Genomic DNA, 19,294 nt, shown 5'->3' with positions numbered 1-19,294 from the left:
ACAGCATACAAAGGGGTCATGTGCTGGTTCAAGTCTGGGTACTCTTTTTTTTTTAAGATTTATTTACATTTAGAGTAATTATGAAAAGGAAATTTCTGCCACTTACCTTTTTAAAAAAATTATCTATTTATTTATTTGAAAGGCAGAGTTAGAGAGAGAGAGAGAGAGAGAGATCTTCCATGCACTGATTCATTCCCCAAATGGCTGCAACAGCCAGAGCCTGGCTGTTCCAAAACCAGGGGCCAGGAGGTTCTCCCAGGTCTCCCACAGGGGGCAGGGCCCAAGGATTTCCTAGGCACTTTAGCAGGGAACTGGATCAGAGGTGGAGCAGCTGGGACTTGCCGGCACCCATATGGGCAGAGACTTTAACCGCTATGCCCCAAAGTGCCGGTCCTTACGCTGCTTTTGATCCAGCTTCCTCCCAATGTGCCTAGGAAGGCAGCAGAAGGTAGGCCAAAAAAATACTTGGACCCCTGCCACCCGTGTGGGAGACGGGGATGGAGTTTCTGGCTGGCCTGGCTGACACCTGGCTTTTGTGACCAACTGTGGAATGAACCAGTGGGTGGAAGATGGAAAATCTCTCTCCACCTTTCAAATAAATAAATCTTTTTTCAAAATTATTTTTTATCTTTTGGTGTTGTTTCATCTTGTTTTACTTCTTTTCTGTATATTTTTATTTAATTTCTTGATGGCTGCCTTAGGGGTGACACTTAACATCTTAAACTTGTAAGAATCCAGTTTGAGAAATGCTGTTAGTTCCAACAGCGTATAAACACTCCTATACATCTCTGTCCCTCTTCCTTTGTATTGCTATTTTCACACATTCTGTTTTTTTTTAATATGGTATAACCACTAACACAGATGCATAATGATTTTTTTGCATTTACTTTTTTAATAGATTTATTTATTTATTTGAGAGGCAGAGTTACAGGCAGAGAGAGAGAGACAGAGAGGTCTTCCATCCACTGGATGGCCACAACAGCGGAGCTGGGCCAATCTGAAGCCAGGAGCTTCTTCCAGGTCTCCCACTTGGGTGCCAGGGCCCAGGCATTGGGCCATCTTCCACTTGGATTTGCTTTTTAAGTCATATGGAGGAACAAGAACAATTATGAATCAAAAGTACACTAATACTGACTGTTATATTTGCCTATTAGTGACCTTTGCCAATGTCTTTTATTTCTGCATATGGCTTTAAGTTATTATCTAGTGTCTTCATTTTAGCTGTAAGGTTTCCCTTTAGCATTTCTTGCAAGGCAGGCCTTGGTCATGAATTCTTCTTTGTTTGGTTTTGTTGACCTGAAATATGTCTTAATGTTACCTTTATTTTTTGAAGAGTATTTTTGTTGGCTATAGAAATCTTGGTTGATAGATTTCCTTTTCTTTCAGCACTTTGTTTGTTAATTGAACATTCTTTTTTTTTAAGAACTTATTTATTTGAGAGGCATAGATAGAGAATGTATGTGTGTGTATAGTGAAAGAGAAAGAGGGAAGAGAGCTAGTGTGTGTGTGTGTGTGTGTGTGTTCCTATCCACTGGCTCACTCCCCAAATGTCTGCAATAGCAAGGGCTAGGCCAGGCCAAAGCCAGGATCTGAGAGCCCAATCCAAGGCTCCCATGTGGGTGTCACTGGGTGGCAGGAACCTCACCACCTGAGCCAGCCCCCTGCCTCCCAGGGCCCATGCCACCAGGAAGCGGTAATCAGGAACTGAAGTCAGGAACTGAGCCCAAGCATTCTGATGTGAGATATGGGGATCCTAACTGCTGGGTCAAACGCCCACCGCACTGTCAGCACTGGAAGTGTGCCGTCCCATTTCTTGTGGATCCCGTGGCTTCCGATGAGGAATCTGCCGTTGGCCTCGTTCAGTACCTTTGATGCCTGCGCTTTTCTCCGCTTTTCAAGATTTCCTCTTTGTCTCTATCTTTTGACATTTGGACTAGTACATGTCTCCGTGTAGATCTCCTATCCTGCTTGGGGTTCATTGATCTCCTTAGGCACGTATATTCATGTTTTTCATCAGGTTTGGGAAACTGTTTCACCATTCTTTCTTTAAATATATTTTTAAGATGTATTTTATGTACTTGAAAGGCAGAGCTACAGAGAAGGACAGGATCTTCCATCCGCTGGTTCATTCCCCCAAATGGCCACAGTGACTGGGACTGTCAGAACGAAGGCTGGAGCCCGGGCCCTCACGTGGGTGACAAGGGCCCAAGCACTTAGGCCATCTTCCGCTGCATTTCCAGGTGTATTAGCAGGAAGCTGGCTTGGAAGCAGAGCAACGGGAGCCCGCACCAGCCCCTCCAGTATGGAGCATCCGCTGGGGTCACAGGCCGTGGTTTAACCTGCTGCACCGTGATGCTGGCCCCTGTTCTTCAGATATTCTGCCTCTTTCCATCTCTCGTCTCCTTTTTGAATTCCTGTTGGTGTGGTTAATGGTGTCCCAAGGTCCTCCAGCTTCATGTCTTCTCTCTCTCTCGCTCGCTCTCGCTCTTGCTCTCTCTCTCTCTCGCTCTGCAGACAGAATAATTTCAATTACTCCGTCTTCAAGTTCTTTCTTCTGCCTGCTCAGATTTGCCATTGAAACCTCCAGTGCCATTTCCACTTCGGTTGCTGTACCTTCAACTCCAGAATTCTTATTTCGTTCCTTTAAAATTCCTCTGTCTCTTCACGGCGACTCCCTATCTCTCCTACATTACAGATCTGCTTTCATTCTTTGCCCATGGTTTCCTTTAACGTATTAAACCTATTTAAGACAGCCAATTTAATGACTTGGACTAATAATTCCAATGGGTGGGCTTCCTTGGGGATCGTTTCTTCCAAATTCTTTCTTCCTGTAATTGAGTCACATTTTTCTCCGTGGGGCGGGGGGAGCTGTGCCTTGCAGCGTTTGACTGAGCCTGGACATTTGCATAGATGATGCGGTAACTGCAAGTCCGCTTCTCCCCCTCGCTCCGCTGCTCGCTGCATCTGTCCACCTGTACAGACCTCTGAACGGCTCTGCTGTGTGCATCCTAAACTTTGTGTCATCACAAGAGTCTGTTCGTCTCTGCAGTCAGCCTGCGGCTCTTAAGAAAATTCCTTAAATGTGTGAATCAAAAAGTGACCCCCAGGCCCCCAAACCAAGCATGCACGTTTCTTTAGATCTTCAGACAGATGCTACCAAGGAGGCTGCTGAAGCCAGGGGGAAAAAAAAAGCAGCAAGCTCTACCCGGGTCCCCAGGGAACAGCTAGACCAACCAAGCCACACCGCCCAGGCTTCAAGACAACAAGGTCCTGTCTTCCCACACTTGCTCCGAGCGGCTCCTCTGGGAACGCAGGTGCTGGCCCCATGGCCACAGAGGGCTGAGGAATGGCGGCAGCTGGTTCTCCCCACCACACGTCCCTTCATCAGGCATGCCTGTGTTTGCTGTAGGTGTCCAGGCAGGTTCTAGAGTTCTTATTTATTTATTTGACAGGCAGAGTGGACAGTGAGAGAGAGAGACAGAGAGAAAGGTGTTCCTTTTCCATTGGTTCACCCCCCAATGGCCGCTGTGGCCAGCACACCACGTCGATCTGAAGCCAGGAGCCAGGTGCTTCTCCTGGTCTCCCATGGGGTGCAGGGCTCAAGCACTTGGGCCATCCTCCACTGCACTCCCTGGCCACAGCAGAGAGCTGGCCTGGAAGAGGAGCAACCGGGACAGAATCCAGCGCCCCAAGCGGGACTAGAACCTGGTGTGCTGGTGCTGCAGGCAGAGGATTAGCCTATTGAGCCATGGTGCCAGCCCTAGAGTTTTTATTTTAACAGCAACAACAAAAAGATTTATTTGAAAGGCAGAGTTACAGAGAGAGGCAGAGAGAGGTGGCCACAGTGACCAAGCCAAAGCCAGGAGCCAGGAGCTTCATCTGGGTCTCCCACGTGGGTACAAGGGCTTTCCTAGGTGTATTATCAGGGAGCTGGATTGAAAGTAGAGCATCCAGGACATGAACGGCAACCCATATGGGATGTCGGCGTTGCAGGCAGTGGCTTTACCCACTATGCCACAACGCCGGCCCCAGGCTCCAGAGTTCTGAAGCAGTTGATTCTTATGGTTTTTCCCCTCACTTAATGGTTAGTTGGATACAGAGGGACTAGCCCTCGGAGCTTCCTCCTCCACCATTTTCCATGACGTCGTTCCCTCGTCATTGCAGACAAAAAGCTCCATTGGTGTCGTGTGGGACTGGCATCAACGAGGCTGCACCCCGGTCTTTCTCCTGAGAACACTGAGATAAGCAGTAGGCACTGGGCTGGGATCTGGGCACTGAACTGCCGCAGACCAGGACCGTGGGGCGGCTGGGTCCTAGCTCTGGCCCAGGCAGTAGAACCGCCTTTGGCAGCACAGCCGCGAGCTCCTGGATGCACCAGGAGCCTTCTCTGCCCTCAGTCGCCCTCTGAGGCAGACAGACTGTGGTCCCCTTTCACCGATGAATGAACCAAGGAACGGTAAAGCGTTGCCCACGGCCCTGGTCCTAGAGCCGGTGGGAGGCAGGCAGGACCGGCCTTTGGATGCAGACAGGGACCGCGCGCTCCTGCGTTACCTGGGAGTGAGCCAGGGCCCTGGTGCACAGCCAGTGCTGTGGTCCAGCCGGGGCACAGGACCTCCCTGCCCCCATCCAAGCGCTGCCCTTATCCCCCACACAGCGCTGGTCTCGAGGCCTCGCCCTGACGCTGCCCCAGGCCGCCAGCCCCACCTGCTGTCAGAGGCAGTCCTGGGATGGAGCAGGTCTCCGCGGGCACCGTGTCCCAACTCTGCAGGCTGGAGCCAAAGCCTCTGGCATCTCCAGCAGGCACACGGCCATAAAGGACACGTCCAGGCTCCCAGCGTGTGCTTGGCCTGCAGAACTCTGAAGAACAGTCCTGGAGGCAGCCGGACCTGCTGAGTCCCGGCCGAGTCCCCTGGACTGGTGCATCTTCCCAAGTTCCCTTCTCTCCGTGGGCCTCGGTTTCCCCCAGCTCCCAGGCCAGTGGCCGCCAGTGAAGGGGCCGGCAGGGCATCCAGCAAGCAGCAGCCCCTGGGCACTCCCCCCTGGCACGCTCTGCTGCCTCTCTGCCCCTGACAGCTTGGCCACAGGCCACCTCCCACTGCCTGACATGACACTGGTACTCACCAGGCCCCTGGCCTGCCCCAGCACAGGGTACAGCCAGTCTGGAAGCTACTCTGCAGTGAGCAAACACTTGCAACACGGGCCTGGCCTCCAGACCCATTGCATCAGCAGACCTGTGCTTGGTCAGGACCAGGCCAGGGTGGGGGTGGGGGCACCCAGTCACTCTCTGGTGTCCTGGCTCCCTGCTGCACTGGGGTCTGGGGAGTCGGCTCGTTAGGCTGTGAACCTCCACCCTTGGGAGTCTGGGCCTCAGAGCTCAGAAGACCAGATGAACCCACACTTCCAGTTTTTTCTCGCTTTTTAGATTTCTCACTAATTTTAAGAGATGACTTGGTTACAGCTCATTACACAAGAATGTAGGAACCAGGGGCCGATGCTCTGGCCTGGCGGGTAAAGCCACCGCCTGCAGTGCCGGCATCCCATATGGGCACTGGTTCAAGTTTTGGCTGCTCCACTTCCCATCCAGCTCTCTGCTATGGCCTGGGAAAGCAGTAGAAGATGGTCCAAGTCCTTGGGCCCTGCACCCATGTGGGAAGCTCCCAGCTCCTAGCTTCGGATTGGCCCAGCTCTGGCCGTTGTGGCCATTTGGAGAGTGAACAACGAATGGAAGACCCCTCTCTTGCTCTGCCTCTGCCTCTCTGTAGCTTTGCCTTTCAAGTCAATAAATAAATATTTTATATATACATATATTAGCAGAAATATATAAATATATTTTATTATATATTTTATAATATATAATAATATAATATATAATTATATAATTATACTATATTATATAATTATACAATATAATATAATTTTATATAATAATATAATATAATATATATTAATATAATATATTATATATATTAGCAGAAATATAGATATCATTCTATAATATTTTATTATATATTTTATAACACTATATTATATATTATATAATATATAATATAATTATATAATATAATATATTATGTATAATTATATAATATAATAATATAATATATATTAATATAATATGTATATTAATATATAATATATATTTATATATATATTAGCAGAAAAGCAGAGAGGGAAGTAAGCTAAAGTCACTCGTGTTTCCACCAGCAAGGTGATCACTGTCACCGGTGCTGTGCTGACCCCTGAGGTGCAGGGTCTGGGTCACGGGCACTGATCTTGGGCCACAGGCACCCGGCTGTGTTTTCTGACTGGGTTCCCCTGTGTTTGTTGTCCACAGCTGTGGACCCAACCGCCTTGGAACCCAGCAGCTCCCAGCAACAAGCCTTCTCTCTCTCACGCGCCTCTGTGGGTTTCCTGACGCAGGGCAGCAGGTGGTCTGGCTTGGGGTCTCTGCTGAGGCGGGTGTGCAGGAGGTGGGGTGGTCACCCACATGCCTGGCCAGTGGGAGCTGCACAGTGGCTGGAGGCTCCTCTTCCTCCCAAGGGACCTTCCCACTGGCTCCTCGTGTCCCCAGCACCCCGCAGCTGGTGTGCCCCGGGGGAAGCTACCAGAGTGAGAGCAGAGTGGAAGCCATCGTGGCGTCTGTGACCAGCATCCTGTTGGTGACCCAGGTCTGTCTCAGCATCGCTGCCAAGTGTGTGTAAAGACAGCATCACTGCTTTAGCCGCTCCCTGGAGTCAGATGTGTGGGCTGTGCCCTGTCTTTGATACTGGAGTGAATAAGTACCCATCACTGACTTTGTCATGTGATTCCCTTAACAAAAACGAGAGAAAACCAAGTCTCGCCTGTCGATCGGCCCCGGGAGCAACAGTGGACACAAGCCAGCCCCTTCTTTCTCTGGTCCTCTGCCTCCCCTTCAACGGGGAGCTCGCTGTCTCCAGAGACACCCAGCCCTGGGTGCACTGCTCGGCCCCATTTCCCCATCGCCCTCGGACAGCCCTGGAGACACCGGAGACTGAGGCATGTCCAGGGCACCACTCCTGAGCGCTCAACCCCGAGGCCCTTCCCTCCTGGCCACTCCTGTCTGGACAAGTTTAGGACAGGCTTGTCCACCCCAAAGCACTTCAGGCCAGGGACCTTGGCTTGCAGTGCAGTGTTGGCCCCCAGTGTCGCTCCCCCACCTGCAGAGGAAGCGCAGAGACAGGACCAGGGGGGTGGGGAATGGGAGGAGATGGCCCCCAGGCAAGGCCACCTGGGTACCTGCAGAGAGGAAGAGCAGCCCAGCCACGCCTGCTCCGTCCGCGCCCGTGCGCCCATCTCCCCGTGAACCGGGCTGCAGGGTATAGGTCCTCCTGATCTGTGCTGTGCACCAGGCCGGCTTGGTGCATGCTTGGCCTGGCTGGTCCTGAAAGCGGCCCCAACGCCAGCCCCGGCATAAGCCCCCCCCCCATGAGCAAACAGAGGCTGGGAGCCAGGGGTCGGGATCAGTGGCCTGTCACACGGGATCTGGTGAGGCTGTCTCTGCTCTATTTTGGGAAAGGGATCAATCGTGTCAAGGGCTTCCTTGGGGGTGAGCACCTCGCCATTGGCGGGAGAGCCTGGCGTGCTGACAAGGGCCCTGTGGACCCTGAACCGCCTTCAGCTCGGGCTATTTTTAGCAGAGCTTGGCAAGGACCAGCTGGTGCAGGCCGTGTCAGGGTCACTCCTGAGCGAGCCCAGGCTGGGGCCTGGGAAGATGCTGCCTGCCCCCAGGATATGTGCACCCAAATGGAGCCCCAGTCACAAAACCTCAGGCCTGCCTGCCTTCCTGTTTGGCCTTTGGATTGAGGCATTTGGAGGCAGGGCCACACTGAATGAGGGCAGAGTGTCAGCTGCAATGTGTGTTGCTACTTAGCGGGGGCATCTTGGTGTCCCCGGGGACTTGCCCCTGCCTGCAGCTCCTGCAGTACTCGGAGCCAGTGGCTGGCCAGGTGCTGGTGGGCTGAAGGCCCTGCTGCCCTTGGGTCCCTACTGGCTGCCCTGAGCATCAGGAGCCCCTGGGTCCTGTGTTCCTCTTTTCCAGCCCCACCACGCTCAGGGCCGGGTCCTTCCTGCAAAGGCCTTGGACCTGGTTCCCAGCCACTGGCCCACCCTCATCACCCACGCACCATGCAGGTCTCTGGTTGTAGGAAAGGCACAGTGGAGCTCTGTGCAGGTGCAGGGCCACCAGGCACTGGCACCGGCACCGGCTGGGTCCCTCAGGACCCCTGTCTGCGAGCCTCTCTCTGAGCATCCCAGCCCTCAGGGCAGCCTGGAGATGCCCTACCCTCACGAGGGGTGGAGGGCGGCTGGGCTGCCTACAGTCCCTCCTGCCCATGGGCTGCGATCCTGACCTGTGCTCAGAGGGCACAGCCGCCTGCCCCGGACCTGCCCCATGGTCCTGTCCACTTTGACCCTGAGCGGCCTCTCTGCCCTTCCGGTCCTGCCCCTGGCCCTGTGGCAGCGGACAGACTATTTCAGCAGCCACCTGCTGGCCCTCAGTGCAGAAGCCCCAGGCTGCCCGCCCTAGGTGACTCTGGGCCAGACCTTGCTTGTACAGGCAGCCACAGGCTACAGGGCTACCACCGTGCTCCGGCCTCAGCAGGCGCGAGTGTCTCCATTTCCCCCAAAGCCTCCTTCTCCTGCACCCTGGGGTATGACCATGGAAGCCACGACTCTGGTAAGGATCCCCCCACAGCCCAAGGGACCCTGGAGTGGGCGACACATGGGTTTTGCAGATTCTAGATTGGGGTCTGGGGATGGTGAGCAGGCACTGAACCCCTGCGCCAATGGGAGTCCTGGCAAAGGTAGCGGTACCCTACCAGCTGGCCACTCTCCCCACCATCCCTTGCTAGCTGTGGCCACCCACGGTGCAGCTGCTAGGGCAGTCCTGGGGTCCAAACTGCCTGGCCTGGCTCCACGGTCAGGCAGCGTGAAGATCCTGTGCCATCTTGCTCTCAGGAGACAGTGGGCAGCCCAGGGTCACTCCTACTGTCCACAGCCACCAAGGCCAGCACTGTAGCTGGACATGTGGCCCTTGGCCATGTCCTTTAGGGCCTGTGGTGCATCCGTGGGCCTCCTGGGCCGCCTGTCCCAGTGTAGGGCCAATGTTGGCCTCCTCTGTGGAACGTGGCCCTCAGCGTCCTGCCTGTTCACTGTGCTCTGGGGAGGGGTCTCCAAGCCCTGCTCACAGTGTGAGGCAGACATGAGTCCTGCCATGGCAGCCCTGCCTTCCCAGCTCTGCTCCCCCCAACCTGGACACAGCAGTGACCCCACCCTGGCCTGTGGTCCCAAGGTTTTCTCCCTACTGGCAGCTTTCAACTGTGCTCCCTGCACCCTGGCCTCCTGCAGCCAGCAGCCACCGAGCCAGGGTGGGCAGACATGGCATGGCCTGGAGCAAGTCCACCTTCCAGCCCCAGGGCTCTTCTCAAACACTTCCACCCCCAGTCCAAGCCTCAGTCTGTCGCAAGCCAACTCGCTGTGCTCCCTCCAGCGCGAGTTCAGACTCGCTGTGCTTCACTGCATCCTGACTGCCCCCACTGTGCCGCCAAAGCTGCCCCAGCCTTCCACCCCCTCTAACACATGGGACTACCTGGCCCCAGAGCGCGGCCTTTGCCCCTGCCTGCCTTCCTCCAGGCTCACTTCCTCATCACCCAGCTGCCCAGGGTGTGACTCCATTCTTCCCGCCGCTTCTGGGAGTGGGGCCTGCTGCTGGTCTCCTGGGAGTGGGGCCTGCTGCTGGTCTCCTGGGAGTGGGCCTGCTGCCGGTCTCCTGGGAGTGGGGCCTGCTGCTGGTCTCCTGGGCCCCACACACGTGCAGTCAGCATCTGCCGGCAGTAGGGGAGTTCAGGGCCTCGGGCAGCCTTGGTTGTGCCCTGGGTCTTGATTATATGACCTTGGGCAAGGCCAACAGGAAAAGTCTGGGTGTCCCAGGGCTGGGAAGGCCAGGCTGTGGGTGCTGTGTTCTCCCAAGGACCCACTTGGGTGACTAGCAGCTCCCTGGGGTTCGCAGAACCCGAATTTCTCAGGCTGCTGGGGAAAGCTAACAGGGTCAGCATTACTGTATTCAAAGCCCACGGTCAGATCTCTGAACCAGTGCGTCCCGGGAGAAGAGCCTGGCCCCCAGCTACAGCGTGTCAGTTGTGTGCACCCGTGCACGTATCCTCCCTTCCTCCCTGCCCCTGCCGTGGGGAAAGCTCCAGCCCACACCGGGCGTGTGAGGGGTGCAGCGGGCGTGAGTCATCTCGCTCGCCAGCTCTCAGCACAGACTGCATGGGCAGGGGTGGGAAGGACAGAGGAGGCACGGGCTGCAGCTGGGGACCTTTGATGGCCTGGGCCGTTCCAGAGGGCGCTGGGACACCTGCGGGGGTGCGTCCCACAGGGTCGGCACTGGCCACACTCCCACCCTTCGCCTGGGCTGAGAACGGCCAGTGCTCAGCCACCCTGGCTGTTAGTTTCTGTCTTTCATCACAGCATGCCAGCCCCATTCCTTTCTGGGTTTACATGTGATGTGAAGGGCATCATTAGGAAAAGCGGTTCTTTTTTTTTTCTAAGATTTATTTATTTATTTGAAAGAGTTACACAGAGAGAGAAGGAGAGGCAGAGAGGAAGGTCTTCCATCCACTGTTCACTCCCCAAATGGCTGCAACAGCTGGAGCTGCACCAGTCCGAAGCCAGGAGCCAGGAGCTTCTTCCAGGTCTCCCATGCGGGTGCAGGGGCCCAAGGACTTGGGCCATCTTTCTACTGCTTTCATAGCAGAGAGCTGGATCAGAAGTGGAACAGCTGGGACTCGAACCGGTGCCCATATGGGATGCCGGCACTGCAGGCGGTAGCTTTGCCTGCTATGCCACAGTGCCAGCCCCAAGAAAAGTGGTTCTTGACCAAGGATCGGTGTCTGTTCAGAATGCTTTGGGCTGCAGGAAACAGAAGTCACTACCCATGGTGTGGGTGGGTGGTATTTGCTCCGTGGCCGTCATGTGGAGGTGGGGGTCTGGCGTCCGTCTCTCTTCTGCTATTGGAAGTGAACAGCTCCCCACCCCACCCCAGCCTGTCTGCTCATGGTGGGAAGCCGGCTGACAAATCCTTACGATCATCACATCCATACGTAGAACAGAAAGCTGCCCTCACACAGCCCTCACACACTCAGGGGCACTGGCGCTTTCCTTTCCCCTGTGAAAGTCAGGCTTCGCTACACCTGTCAGTGACTGGAACCGGTCGCACGCTCACCTCTAAACCCATCACTGCACTGCAGGGCTTGGCTTAGCCCAATCAAGGCTTAATGTGCGACTTGCCCCCCGCCCCCAGCAAAATCTGGGTTCTGAAAACCAAGGAAGAGAGGGCAAGTGGCGGTGGTGCCTCTTGGCGGGAATTCAGAGTGTGTGTAGCAGAGTGTGAGCTTTTGTAAAAAATAATAATAAAATAAATTTTTATTTGTTGGAGAGGCGGAGAGAGACAGAGAGGGCTCCCCTCCACTGTCCATCCCCTCACTGCTCCACTTCCAAAATGCCTTCAACAACCAGGGCTGAGCTGGACCAAAGCCCGGAACCAGGAGCTCGATCCAGATCTCCCCTGGGGGTTGCAGGAATTCAGTCCCTCTGCCTCCCAGAATCTGCACTGGCAGGAAACTGGGGTCAGGAGCCAGAGCTGGGCCTCCAGTCCAGGCACTCGGATACAGACCTGGGCATGTTAGTCACGAAGCTAACTGGCCCAGAACGGGAGCTATTGTAGAGCTTAGACCCACAGCGTTTACCCAGTGCCTTTCTTTCTCCTTTTGGTTCAAAATTAAAGCTTTAGGGTGATCCGTGCTGCTGCCCAGGAGAACCAGTGTGTGACTGTGACCTGTTCTCCACAGCTGAGTGTGAGGCCGCAGGTGTGTGGCTGTCCACCTCAGGGTCCAGTTCACTGGGGATGTGTGGGCTGGGCCGAGGCTGCACCCTGCCTGTCGTCACGCCACGGGGGGCGGGGTGGCCACACTGCAGGCCATCCACGCGCACAGGAGTGGGGGTGGTACCCAGCTGCGTGTGTGGACCCCCACACATGCAGACCTGCCTCCTGTGTGGCCCACAGCCTCTGCTCTGGAGGGCCTTGCTTTGGGAGCCAGACACCCCGGAGGCGTCAAGGTCACTCCTAAGAGCCCTGGAGTACCCTCTGACACAGGCTGGCCGGAGGATTTCCTGCCACGGGTCCTAGGAGCAGGCTACACAGTGATGCCACTGCCTGCCGCCCAGCCCTGCCTCCACCTCCCCTCGCCCCAGTCTGAGGGACGAGGAGACAGCGCCACAGAGACATCCTCGGGACCAAAGCCCCGCCCCTGCCACACACGCACCCCAGCACGCTCTGGCTGCAATGCTGAGGGCCTGCACGGAACTTGTCTAACTTAGCTCTGCTCAGACCCGGGGTCAGAGGACAGGGAGACCCCGGGTGTGCGGGATGCACCTGGCGACAGCCCCCTCCCCGACCCCGCAGGTGGAGCAGATCCTGGCGGAATTCCAGCTGCACGAGGAGGACCTGAAGAAGGTGATGCGGCGCATGCAGAAGGAGATGGACCGAGGCCTGCGGCTGGAGACCCACGAGGAGGCCAGTGTGAAGATGCTGCCCACCTACGTGCGCTCCACCCCGGAAGGCTCGGGTATGCAGGGCAGGCCCGCGGGGCACCGGCTCCCTGCCCCCAGCAGCCGTCAGTCATGCCCAGCCCACAGCAGCACCCAGGCCTTCCCAAGGCCCTGCTGTTCCCAGTGAGCCTGGGGCAGAGTCTCCTGGGAAGCAGGAGTGCTCAGCCTGGCTCCGCTGGTCCAGTCCTGGTGGACCCTGCCCCGGTCCACCTTGGAGCCACCAGTCCCCAGGGAAACTGGCTTTCTTCATCTCGTAACCAGGGCCTTTCCCACATGGTCACTTGGGAGAGCCCTGCCCAGCCGTGGGTCTGCCTGTTGTTCTGCTTCCTCCGCTGCGCCAGGGCAGGGGTTTCCCACGGGTTCCTCAGGTCACCTTCGGCCCCTCCCACAACTGGCCTGAGCGGCCGGCAGCCCCGCTCCAGCTCCCCTGCCACCCCCAGGCAGCGTGGTGAGCTGAGGCTGTCCCTCACATCTGCAGAAGTCGGGGACTTCCTCTCCCTGGACCTGGGTGGCACCAACTTCCGGGTGATGCTGGTGAAGGTGGGGGAGGGCGAGGAGGGGCAGTGGAGCGTGAAGACCAAGCACCAGATGTACTCCATCCCTGAGGACGCCATGACCGGCACCGCTGAGATGGTGAGCGGCCGGGGCAGGCTGGGCCGGGGGGCGGGGCCAGGGGGTCAGTGGACTCTCAGGAGCCCAGGCAGGCTCGGCTGGTCCCAACAGCAGGGCCCACCTATCACCACCCGAGGCCTGCCAGGAAGCAAGGCCCCTGGAGCAGAATGAGCCCTGGGGGAGGCAGCAAAGCCAGAGCCCCCAGCCCCAGCCCGGCAGAGGCTGTCGGGTTCTAGGGCACAGGGTTCCGAGGCAGGAGGCTGCTCCCCCTGCACCTGTAGCTTGCTGTCTGCTGGTATCGGGCGTGATTCAAGAAGGGAGGGGATGATGGGGACACCTCCCTGGGCCCTGGTGCTCAGCAGGGAGCCTGGTCCACAGACAGCTCTGAACAGTGCTCCGTGTGGACAGGACCAAGCTGGGGCAAGGAGGCCGCAGTGGCCTTCAGCAGAGGCAGGACAGCCAGGACACTGGAAGTACCAGCGGTGGCAGAAGTCAGTTAGGGGCGTGGGGTGTGCCTCCATCGGAGTCTCGCAGGACAATAGCCCAGGCCCGAGCTGGAGCTCACTGGGCCTGGCTGGGTGTGTGTGTGTGTGTGCATCAGCAGGGTTCTGGGGAGGCTTGGGACCTGAGCCCCACAGCAGCGGCTAACCAGGGGAGGGCAGGAGGGTGGCTGGGCGCACAGCAGCCTGCCGCCAGCCCAGGGCTCGTCCTCCAGCTCTTCGACTACATCTCCGAGTGCATCTCCGACTTCCTGGACAAGCACCAGCTGAAGCACAAGAAGCTGCCGCTGGGTTTCACCTTCTCCTTTCCTGTGCGGCACGAAGACATCGACAAGGTGGGGGGCCGCAGGCACTCTCCCTCTGCTGACTTGGGAGGCCCCACCCCCTGCAGGGAGAGCCCGAGTCCAGGAGGCAGAGTGAGGCTTTGGAGAACAGGCAGCTCGCCAGCCGACTCCCTGGTGCCTGAGCCCCACACGCCCCTGAGCGTGTGCTCCATCACCCGATCGCCTGCTGGCACCAGGAAGCACCCTCTGGGATAAGGAGCTGCAGGGCTGCCCAGGGTGGGGAGGGGCACCAGCTGAGTGGCTCCAGCTGCCCACGGACCGTCAGGACGGCACACTGCCCCGGTGGAGTCAGAACCACGTATCCCCCACCCTGCCACAAACCTGCAAGTCAGCCGGCCAGTTAGAGCTACACGGGTAAACTATGAACACACACGTGGCAGGGTCTTAGCACGCCCCGTACTGAGTCTCCACGCTGCTCCTGATCCCCCTTCCTGCCATTCGCATGCTGGGAGGCAGTGGTGATGGCTCAAGTAGTTGGCTCCCTGCCGCCATGCGGGAGAGCCCGATTGAGTTCCTGGCTCCTGGCTTGGGCCTGCAGGTGGGAGAGCTCTGTCGGCCTGCCTTTCAGATAAATGAAATGTCTCCTCTGGGTCAGAAACAGGGCCAGGTCACAGCTGGCGGCAGCAACACCCCACGGCTCCGCCACACCCCAGTCCCTGGAGAGAGGCAGGGGGCCAGGCCAGGTGATGCGTCTGGGGGCAGCGGCAGGAGAGGGGCCCCAGCGGGAGCCAGGGCTGCTCTACGGGGGACCTGCCCCATCTCTGGGCTTTGCAGTGCAAACCTTCTCAAGGCGACTGGAACCCAGCCCTGCAGAAATCCGAGATATTCGTGCACACCCCACTCCTGTCCTCGTCTGGAAAGGGGTGCATGACCCTGTGGCCCAGACAGGCCCGGGAAGGGCCGAAGGGCCCTGGCCAGCGTCCTCTCCCCACAGGGCATCCTCCTCAACTGGACCAAGGGCTTCAAGGCCTCGGGGGCAGAAGGAAACAACATCGTGGGGCTCCTGCGAGAGGCCATCAAGCGCAGAGGGGTGAGCTCCCAGCCCGCACCCCGCCCAGGCTGGCCTCTGACCCCGGCCCCGACACGGCCTCTGTGCTTCTCCACAGGACTTTGAGATGGACGTGGTGGCCATGGTGAACGACACGGTGGCCACCATGATCTCCTGCTACTACGAAGACCGCCAGTGCGAAGTCGGCATGATTGTGGGTAAGGCAGGACTCCCCTCTGGCTGGGGCCAAAACACCACGTCCTGTAAACAGATCAGACCGGAAGGACTGTCCAAGCGGGAGAGGATAGCAATGCTGGCGTCATCCCTTCCTGGAAGGTTCTACTGTGGGCCTGCCCCAGCCCCTCTCCGACCCTTCCCATGACCCCCTCTCCTGCCCACCCTCCCTGCCCCCCACCCGCGGCCCCAGCTCTGCCGGCCGGGCCCCGCCCCGCCCCGTCCACTGCCCCAGGTCCTCCTGAGAACCCACCCAGGCCCTTCCCAGCGCAGGAGCCTCCCAACCTCTCAAGTTTTTCTCAGAAGTCCCGGGGCTGGTTCTAAGAGGTTCTCTGAGGGGCGGTCCAATTGGCTCCGCTGTGTGCAACGCACATAGGCTTGGGTGTTTTTCTGAATTCTGGGCCCTGGTCACCCAGGAAGTGAGTGTTCTGGTCTGTGTCCCCGGGGAGTCTGAAAGGCCTGTGTTTGTGCTCCTGCCTCCCTTCTGTCTGTAATTACATGCCCCGAAATAGCACAGAGACACAGGCATGCAAACTCAAAACACACACACCGGGTCCCAGCTCCAGCCTGGCCTCACTGGTCTCTCCTTGCTTCCTGTCTCTTACCTCCACGCTCACCGTTCTGATGGGGAGCCCCAGCCCCCACCCTAGCCCCCTGCCCCTCCTCCGCAGCTGCCTGAGGCCATCAGATACCTGCCCAGGGAATCTCAGTGGGGGGGTGGGGTGGGGGGGGGGTGGGGGGGGTCGCAGGTGTCTGCTGGGCAGAGGCAGCACGGGCCAGCAGCTCACAGCTGCCCACAAACGTGGTGCTCAGTGTCTCAGTGTTTAAAACTGTGTCAGGAACAATGACCAAGATCCAGAAGCTGGGAGAAGTCACGTCAAAGGCTGGATCACTGGGTGGCTTGTAGCCACTGAGTGTGCAGCCTGGGCAGTCTCCTCCCCTCTGCCTGTCGCCGCTGCTTCCCCGCTGAAGTGCGTCCTAACTCACGCACCAGGACTCCGCACTTTGACTTGGCTCAGGGCCCACACGGGACAAATTCTGCAGCAAGAGCTGCTCCAAGGCCCACCTGGGACCTTGTTCGTTTTGGGGCATCCCCCAAACACTGTCCAGGACAGACACTCAAACAGGGGCATGGAAAGTACCAGAAAACACAGGTGGTACACAGACAAAACCTAACGCCACACAGCCATCGCTCGCTGGAGACACACTTGTCAGTTTCCTTCTGGCCTCCCAACCAGCCAGCAAGGAGCAGAGACAGTGTCACTGTTGCCCTGAGGGGAGAGGACAGCCCCAAGACCGGCCCCTCCAGCCAGGGTCACGCAGCCAGCCCAGCCCAGCTGCTCTGCTGCACCAGGCAGTGCGGGAAGACCCTTCACCCAGGCGTGGGAGGCCGCAGGTGGGGGTGACCAGGGGAGCCTCCTGCGGTGTGTGGGGGGAACCAGCGCTACTGGGGGCTCCTCAGGAGGCGCCTCTCCCCAGCGGGGGCTGACCCCTGCCGCCTCCAGGCACCGGCTGCAACGCCTGCTACATGGAGGAGATGCAGAACGTGGAGCTGGTAGAGGGCGACGAGGGCCGCATGTGCGTCAACACCGAGTGGGGCGCCTTCGGGGACTCGGGCGAGCTGGACGAGTTCCTGCTGGAGTACGACCGCGTGGTGGACGAGAGCTCCGCGAACCCCGGTCAGCAGCTGTAAGGACGCGCCCCCCGCCCGGCTCTGGGCTGCTCGCGCCGGGGCGCGGCAGATGGGCGCCCGGCCTCGCAGTTAACGGGCTCGTTCTCAAACAGCTCTGGGGAGAGCAGAGGGCGGAAGCCTCCCTGCCTTGCACTGGGTCCCCACCCTGGCCCCTGCGGCCCCAGAACAGGCAGATGTGGAGTTAGCCCACAGCTGTGGTCAGATGGGCTGGCTTCTCCCTCCCAAAGGGTCACCCAGGCACGGTACAGGCTGGACAGCAGTGGTCTGTGGATGCTGTAGGCTGCAGGACACAGGCTGGGAAGCCGGGGCTGGGAGTGGTCCTGAGCCACAGCCGCCTCGCGTCAGCCGCCTGCTCCTGCCAGGCCTGCCCAGAGGCCGCTGCTTCCTGCACCGCTGATGAGCCTCTGTTAGCTCAGCAGCACTGCCGCGAGACACAGGGGCTCAGAGCTCACGGCGACCACGCCAGCACCTCCAGCAAGGCGCTCACCGCCTGGCCCGTGGTTTCCACGGCAGCCTGGGAGGCTGTGGGAGGTCGGAAGTCATGGCCCGCACAGGAGGCCTCAGAGGGGCCAGGGAGCCCCTGGCCTGACTGACCACGGAGGTCCCCAGTGCCCCAAGCTCCTAAACCCAGGGTTGAAACGAGCGGGACAGAACCCTGGAGGCTCCCGGCGCTGCCACGCGGCCTCCTGGTGACCCGTGGGTGCAGGGCAGTGGGGGCCTCCGATACGGGGATGTGTGACCGGGGGCCCGGTGTCCAGGTACGAAAAGCTCATCGGCGGCAAGTACATGGGCGAGCTGGTGCGGCTCCTGCTGCTGAAGCTGGTGGACGAGAACCTGCTGTTCCACGGCGAGGCCTCGGAGCAGCTGCGCACGCGCGGCGCCTTCGAGACGCGCTTTGTGTCACAGGTGGAGAGGTGCGTGCAGGCGGGTGGGGCTCGGACCCGGCGGCCTCCGGCGCCCCAGGCCGGCAGGGCAGAGACCCGGTCTCAGAGGGACCTGTCCTGGGCAGGAGCCTGCTGGTCTCCAGCAGAACCAAGCCCCAAACACAGTGCTGGGCTGGCCGGGCGCCGAGCGACCCTCAGTGGCCCTCCCGCCCCCGCAGCGACTCCGGGGACCGCAAGCAGACCCACAACATCCTGAGCACGCTGGGGCTGCGGCCCTCGGCCGCCGACTGCGACATCGTGCGGCGCGCCTGCGAGAGCGTGTCCACGCGCGCCGCGCACATGTGCTCGGCCGGGCTGGCGGGCGTCATCAACCGCATGCGCGAGAGCCGCGGCGTGGACGTGATGCGCATCACGGTGGGCGTGGATGGCTCGGTGTACAAGCTGCACCCCAGGTGAGCCCCCCGCCGCCAAAGCCCCCCGGGCCTGGGGGCTGGCCGGGGGCTGGCCTGGAGTGCGCTAGGCGCCTCCAAGCCCTGCTTACCCCCGCCCCCACCCCCGCGCAGCTTCAAGGAGCGGTTCCACGCCAGCGTGCGCAGGCTGACGCCCAGCTGCGAGATCACCTTCATCGAGTCGGAGGAAGGCAGCGGCCGGGGTGCCGCGCTGGTCTCGGCCGTGGCCTGCAAGAAGGCCTGCATGCTGGGCCAGTGAGAGCGGCGGCGGCGCGCGCAGGGCGGACCCCGCTCCACGGGGATGGCGCTCCCCACAGGGGCTCCCAGCTCGGCCGGCCAGGGGGCCCGGGCTCGAGAGGACCCCAGATGCCTCCTCACCCACTGTACCCCTGGAATTGGGGAAGAGCCCTGGGGATTGGAGCACAAGTCTGTTGGCAGAGTCGGTTGGAGGGACAGCCCCAGGGCACTGGCGGGGTGGGAGCTGGGCAGGACAGGGACAGACACTCCAAACGCCGCAGGCCTTTCCTGGGGGAACCCAGCACCCCAAGGGCGCTGGGCACTCATTTCCACACGGCCCACCTCCCACGCTGGGCCTGGTTGGGCTCCCCTGGGAACTCACCGAGTGTGAGGCGGATCTAGCTGCTGGGTGGGAGCAGACCAGCCAGCAGGGTGACCCCAGGACTGGCTGAATTCCTGCCTGTGGCTTCAGATGCTGGGGGAGTCACACAGGGGGCCGCCCCACCCCCAGTGCCCGAGTACCCGGAGTTCTGGACTGGACCCGCAGGCAGTGGCACCGTCAGCCTCCACAAGCCAGCCCAGGAGGAACCCCGGCAGCATTCCCACACCCCAGGGCCACCCAGGCCCCTCTCCAGAGCCACCCACCCTCTCCATGCCCACCCTGGGACTGTGGGGTTTTTAATTAAAAACGTAAAAGATGTGACCATGGTCTGGCCACAGATCTTT

At 59.1% G+C, this 19,294-nt stretch overlaps 1 protein-coding gene across 1 annotated transcript; it reads left to right on the top strand.

Annotated features, from left to right (window-relative positions):
- Positions 1–8,546: 8,546 nt before the first annotated feature.
- GCK (glucokinase) lies at positions 8,547–19,218 on the top strand. Its single transcript, XM_062178435.1, has 10 exons — positions 8,547–8,695; positions 12,482–12,644; positions 13,106–13,260; positions 13,955–14,074; positions 15,018–15,113; positions 15,190–15,289; positions 16,811–16,994; positions 17,757–17,912; positions 18,101–18,334; positions 18,446–19,218. The coding sequence occupies exons 1-10, from the start codon at positions 8,672–8,674 to the stop codon at positions 18,588–18,590; spliced, it is 1,377 nt and encodes a 458-aa protein (XP_062034419.1). The 5' UTR covers positions 8,547–8,671; the 3' UTR covers positions 18,591–19,218.
- Positions 19,219–19,294: the final 76 nt, after the last annotated feature.

Source organism: Lepus europaeus, chromosome 20 (assembly GCF_033115175.1).
Source record: "Lepus europaeus isolate LE1 chromosome 20, mLepTim1.pri, whole genome shotgun sequence".
NCBI classification, from domain to species: Eukaryota; Metazoa; Chordata; class Mammalia; order Lagomorpha; family Leporidae; genus Lepus; species Lepus europaeus.
The sequence above is the reverse complement of the archived record's forward strand: the minus strand, read 5'-3'. Positions and strand labels throughout refer to the sequence as shown.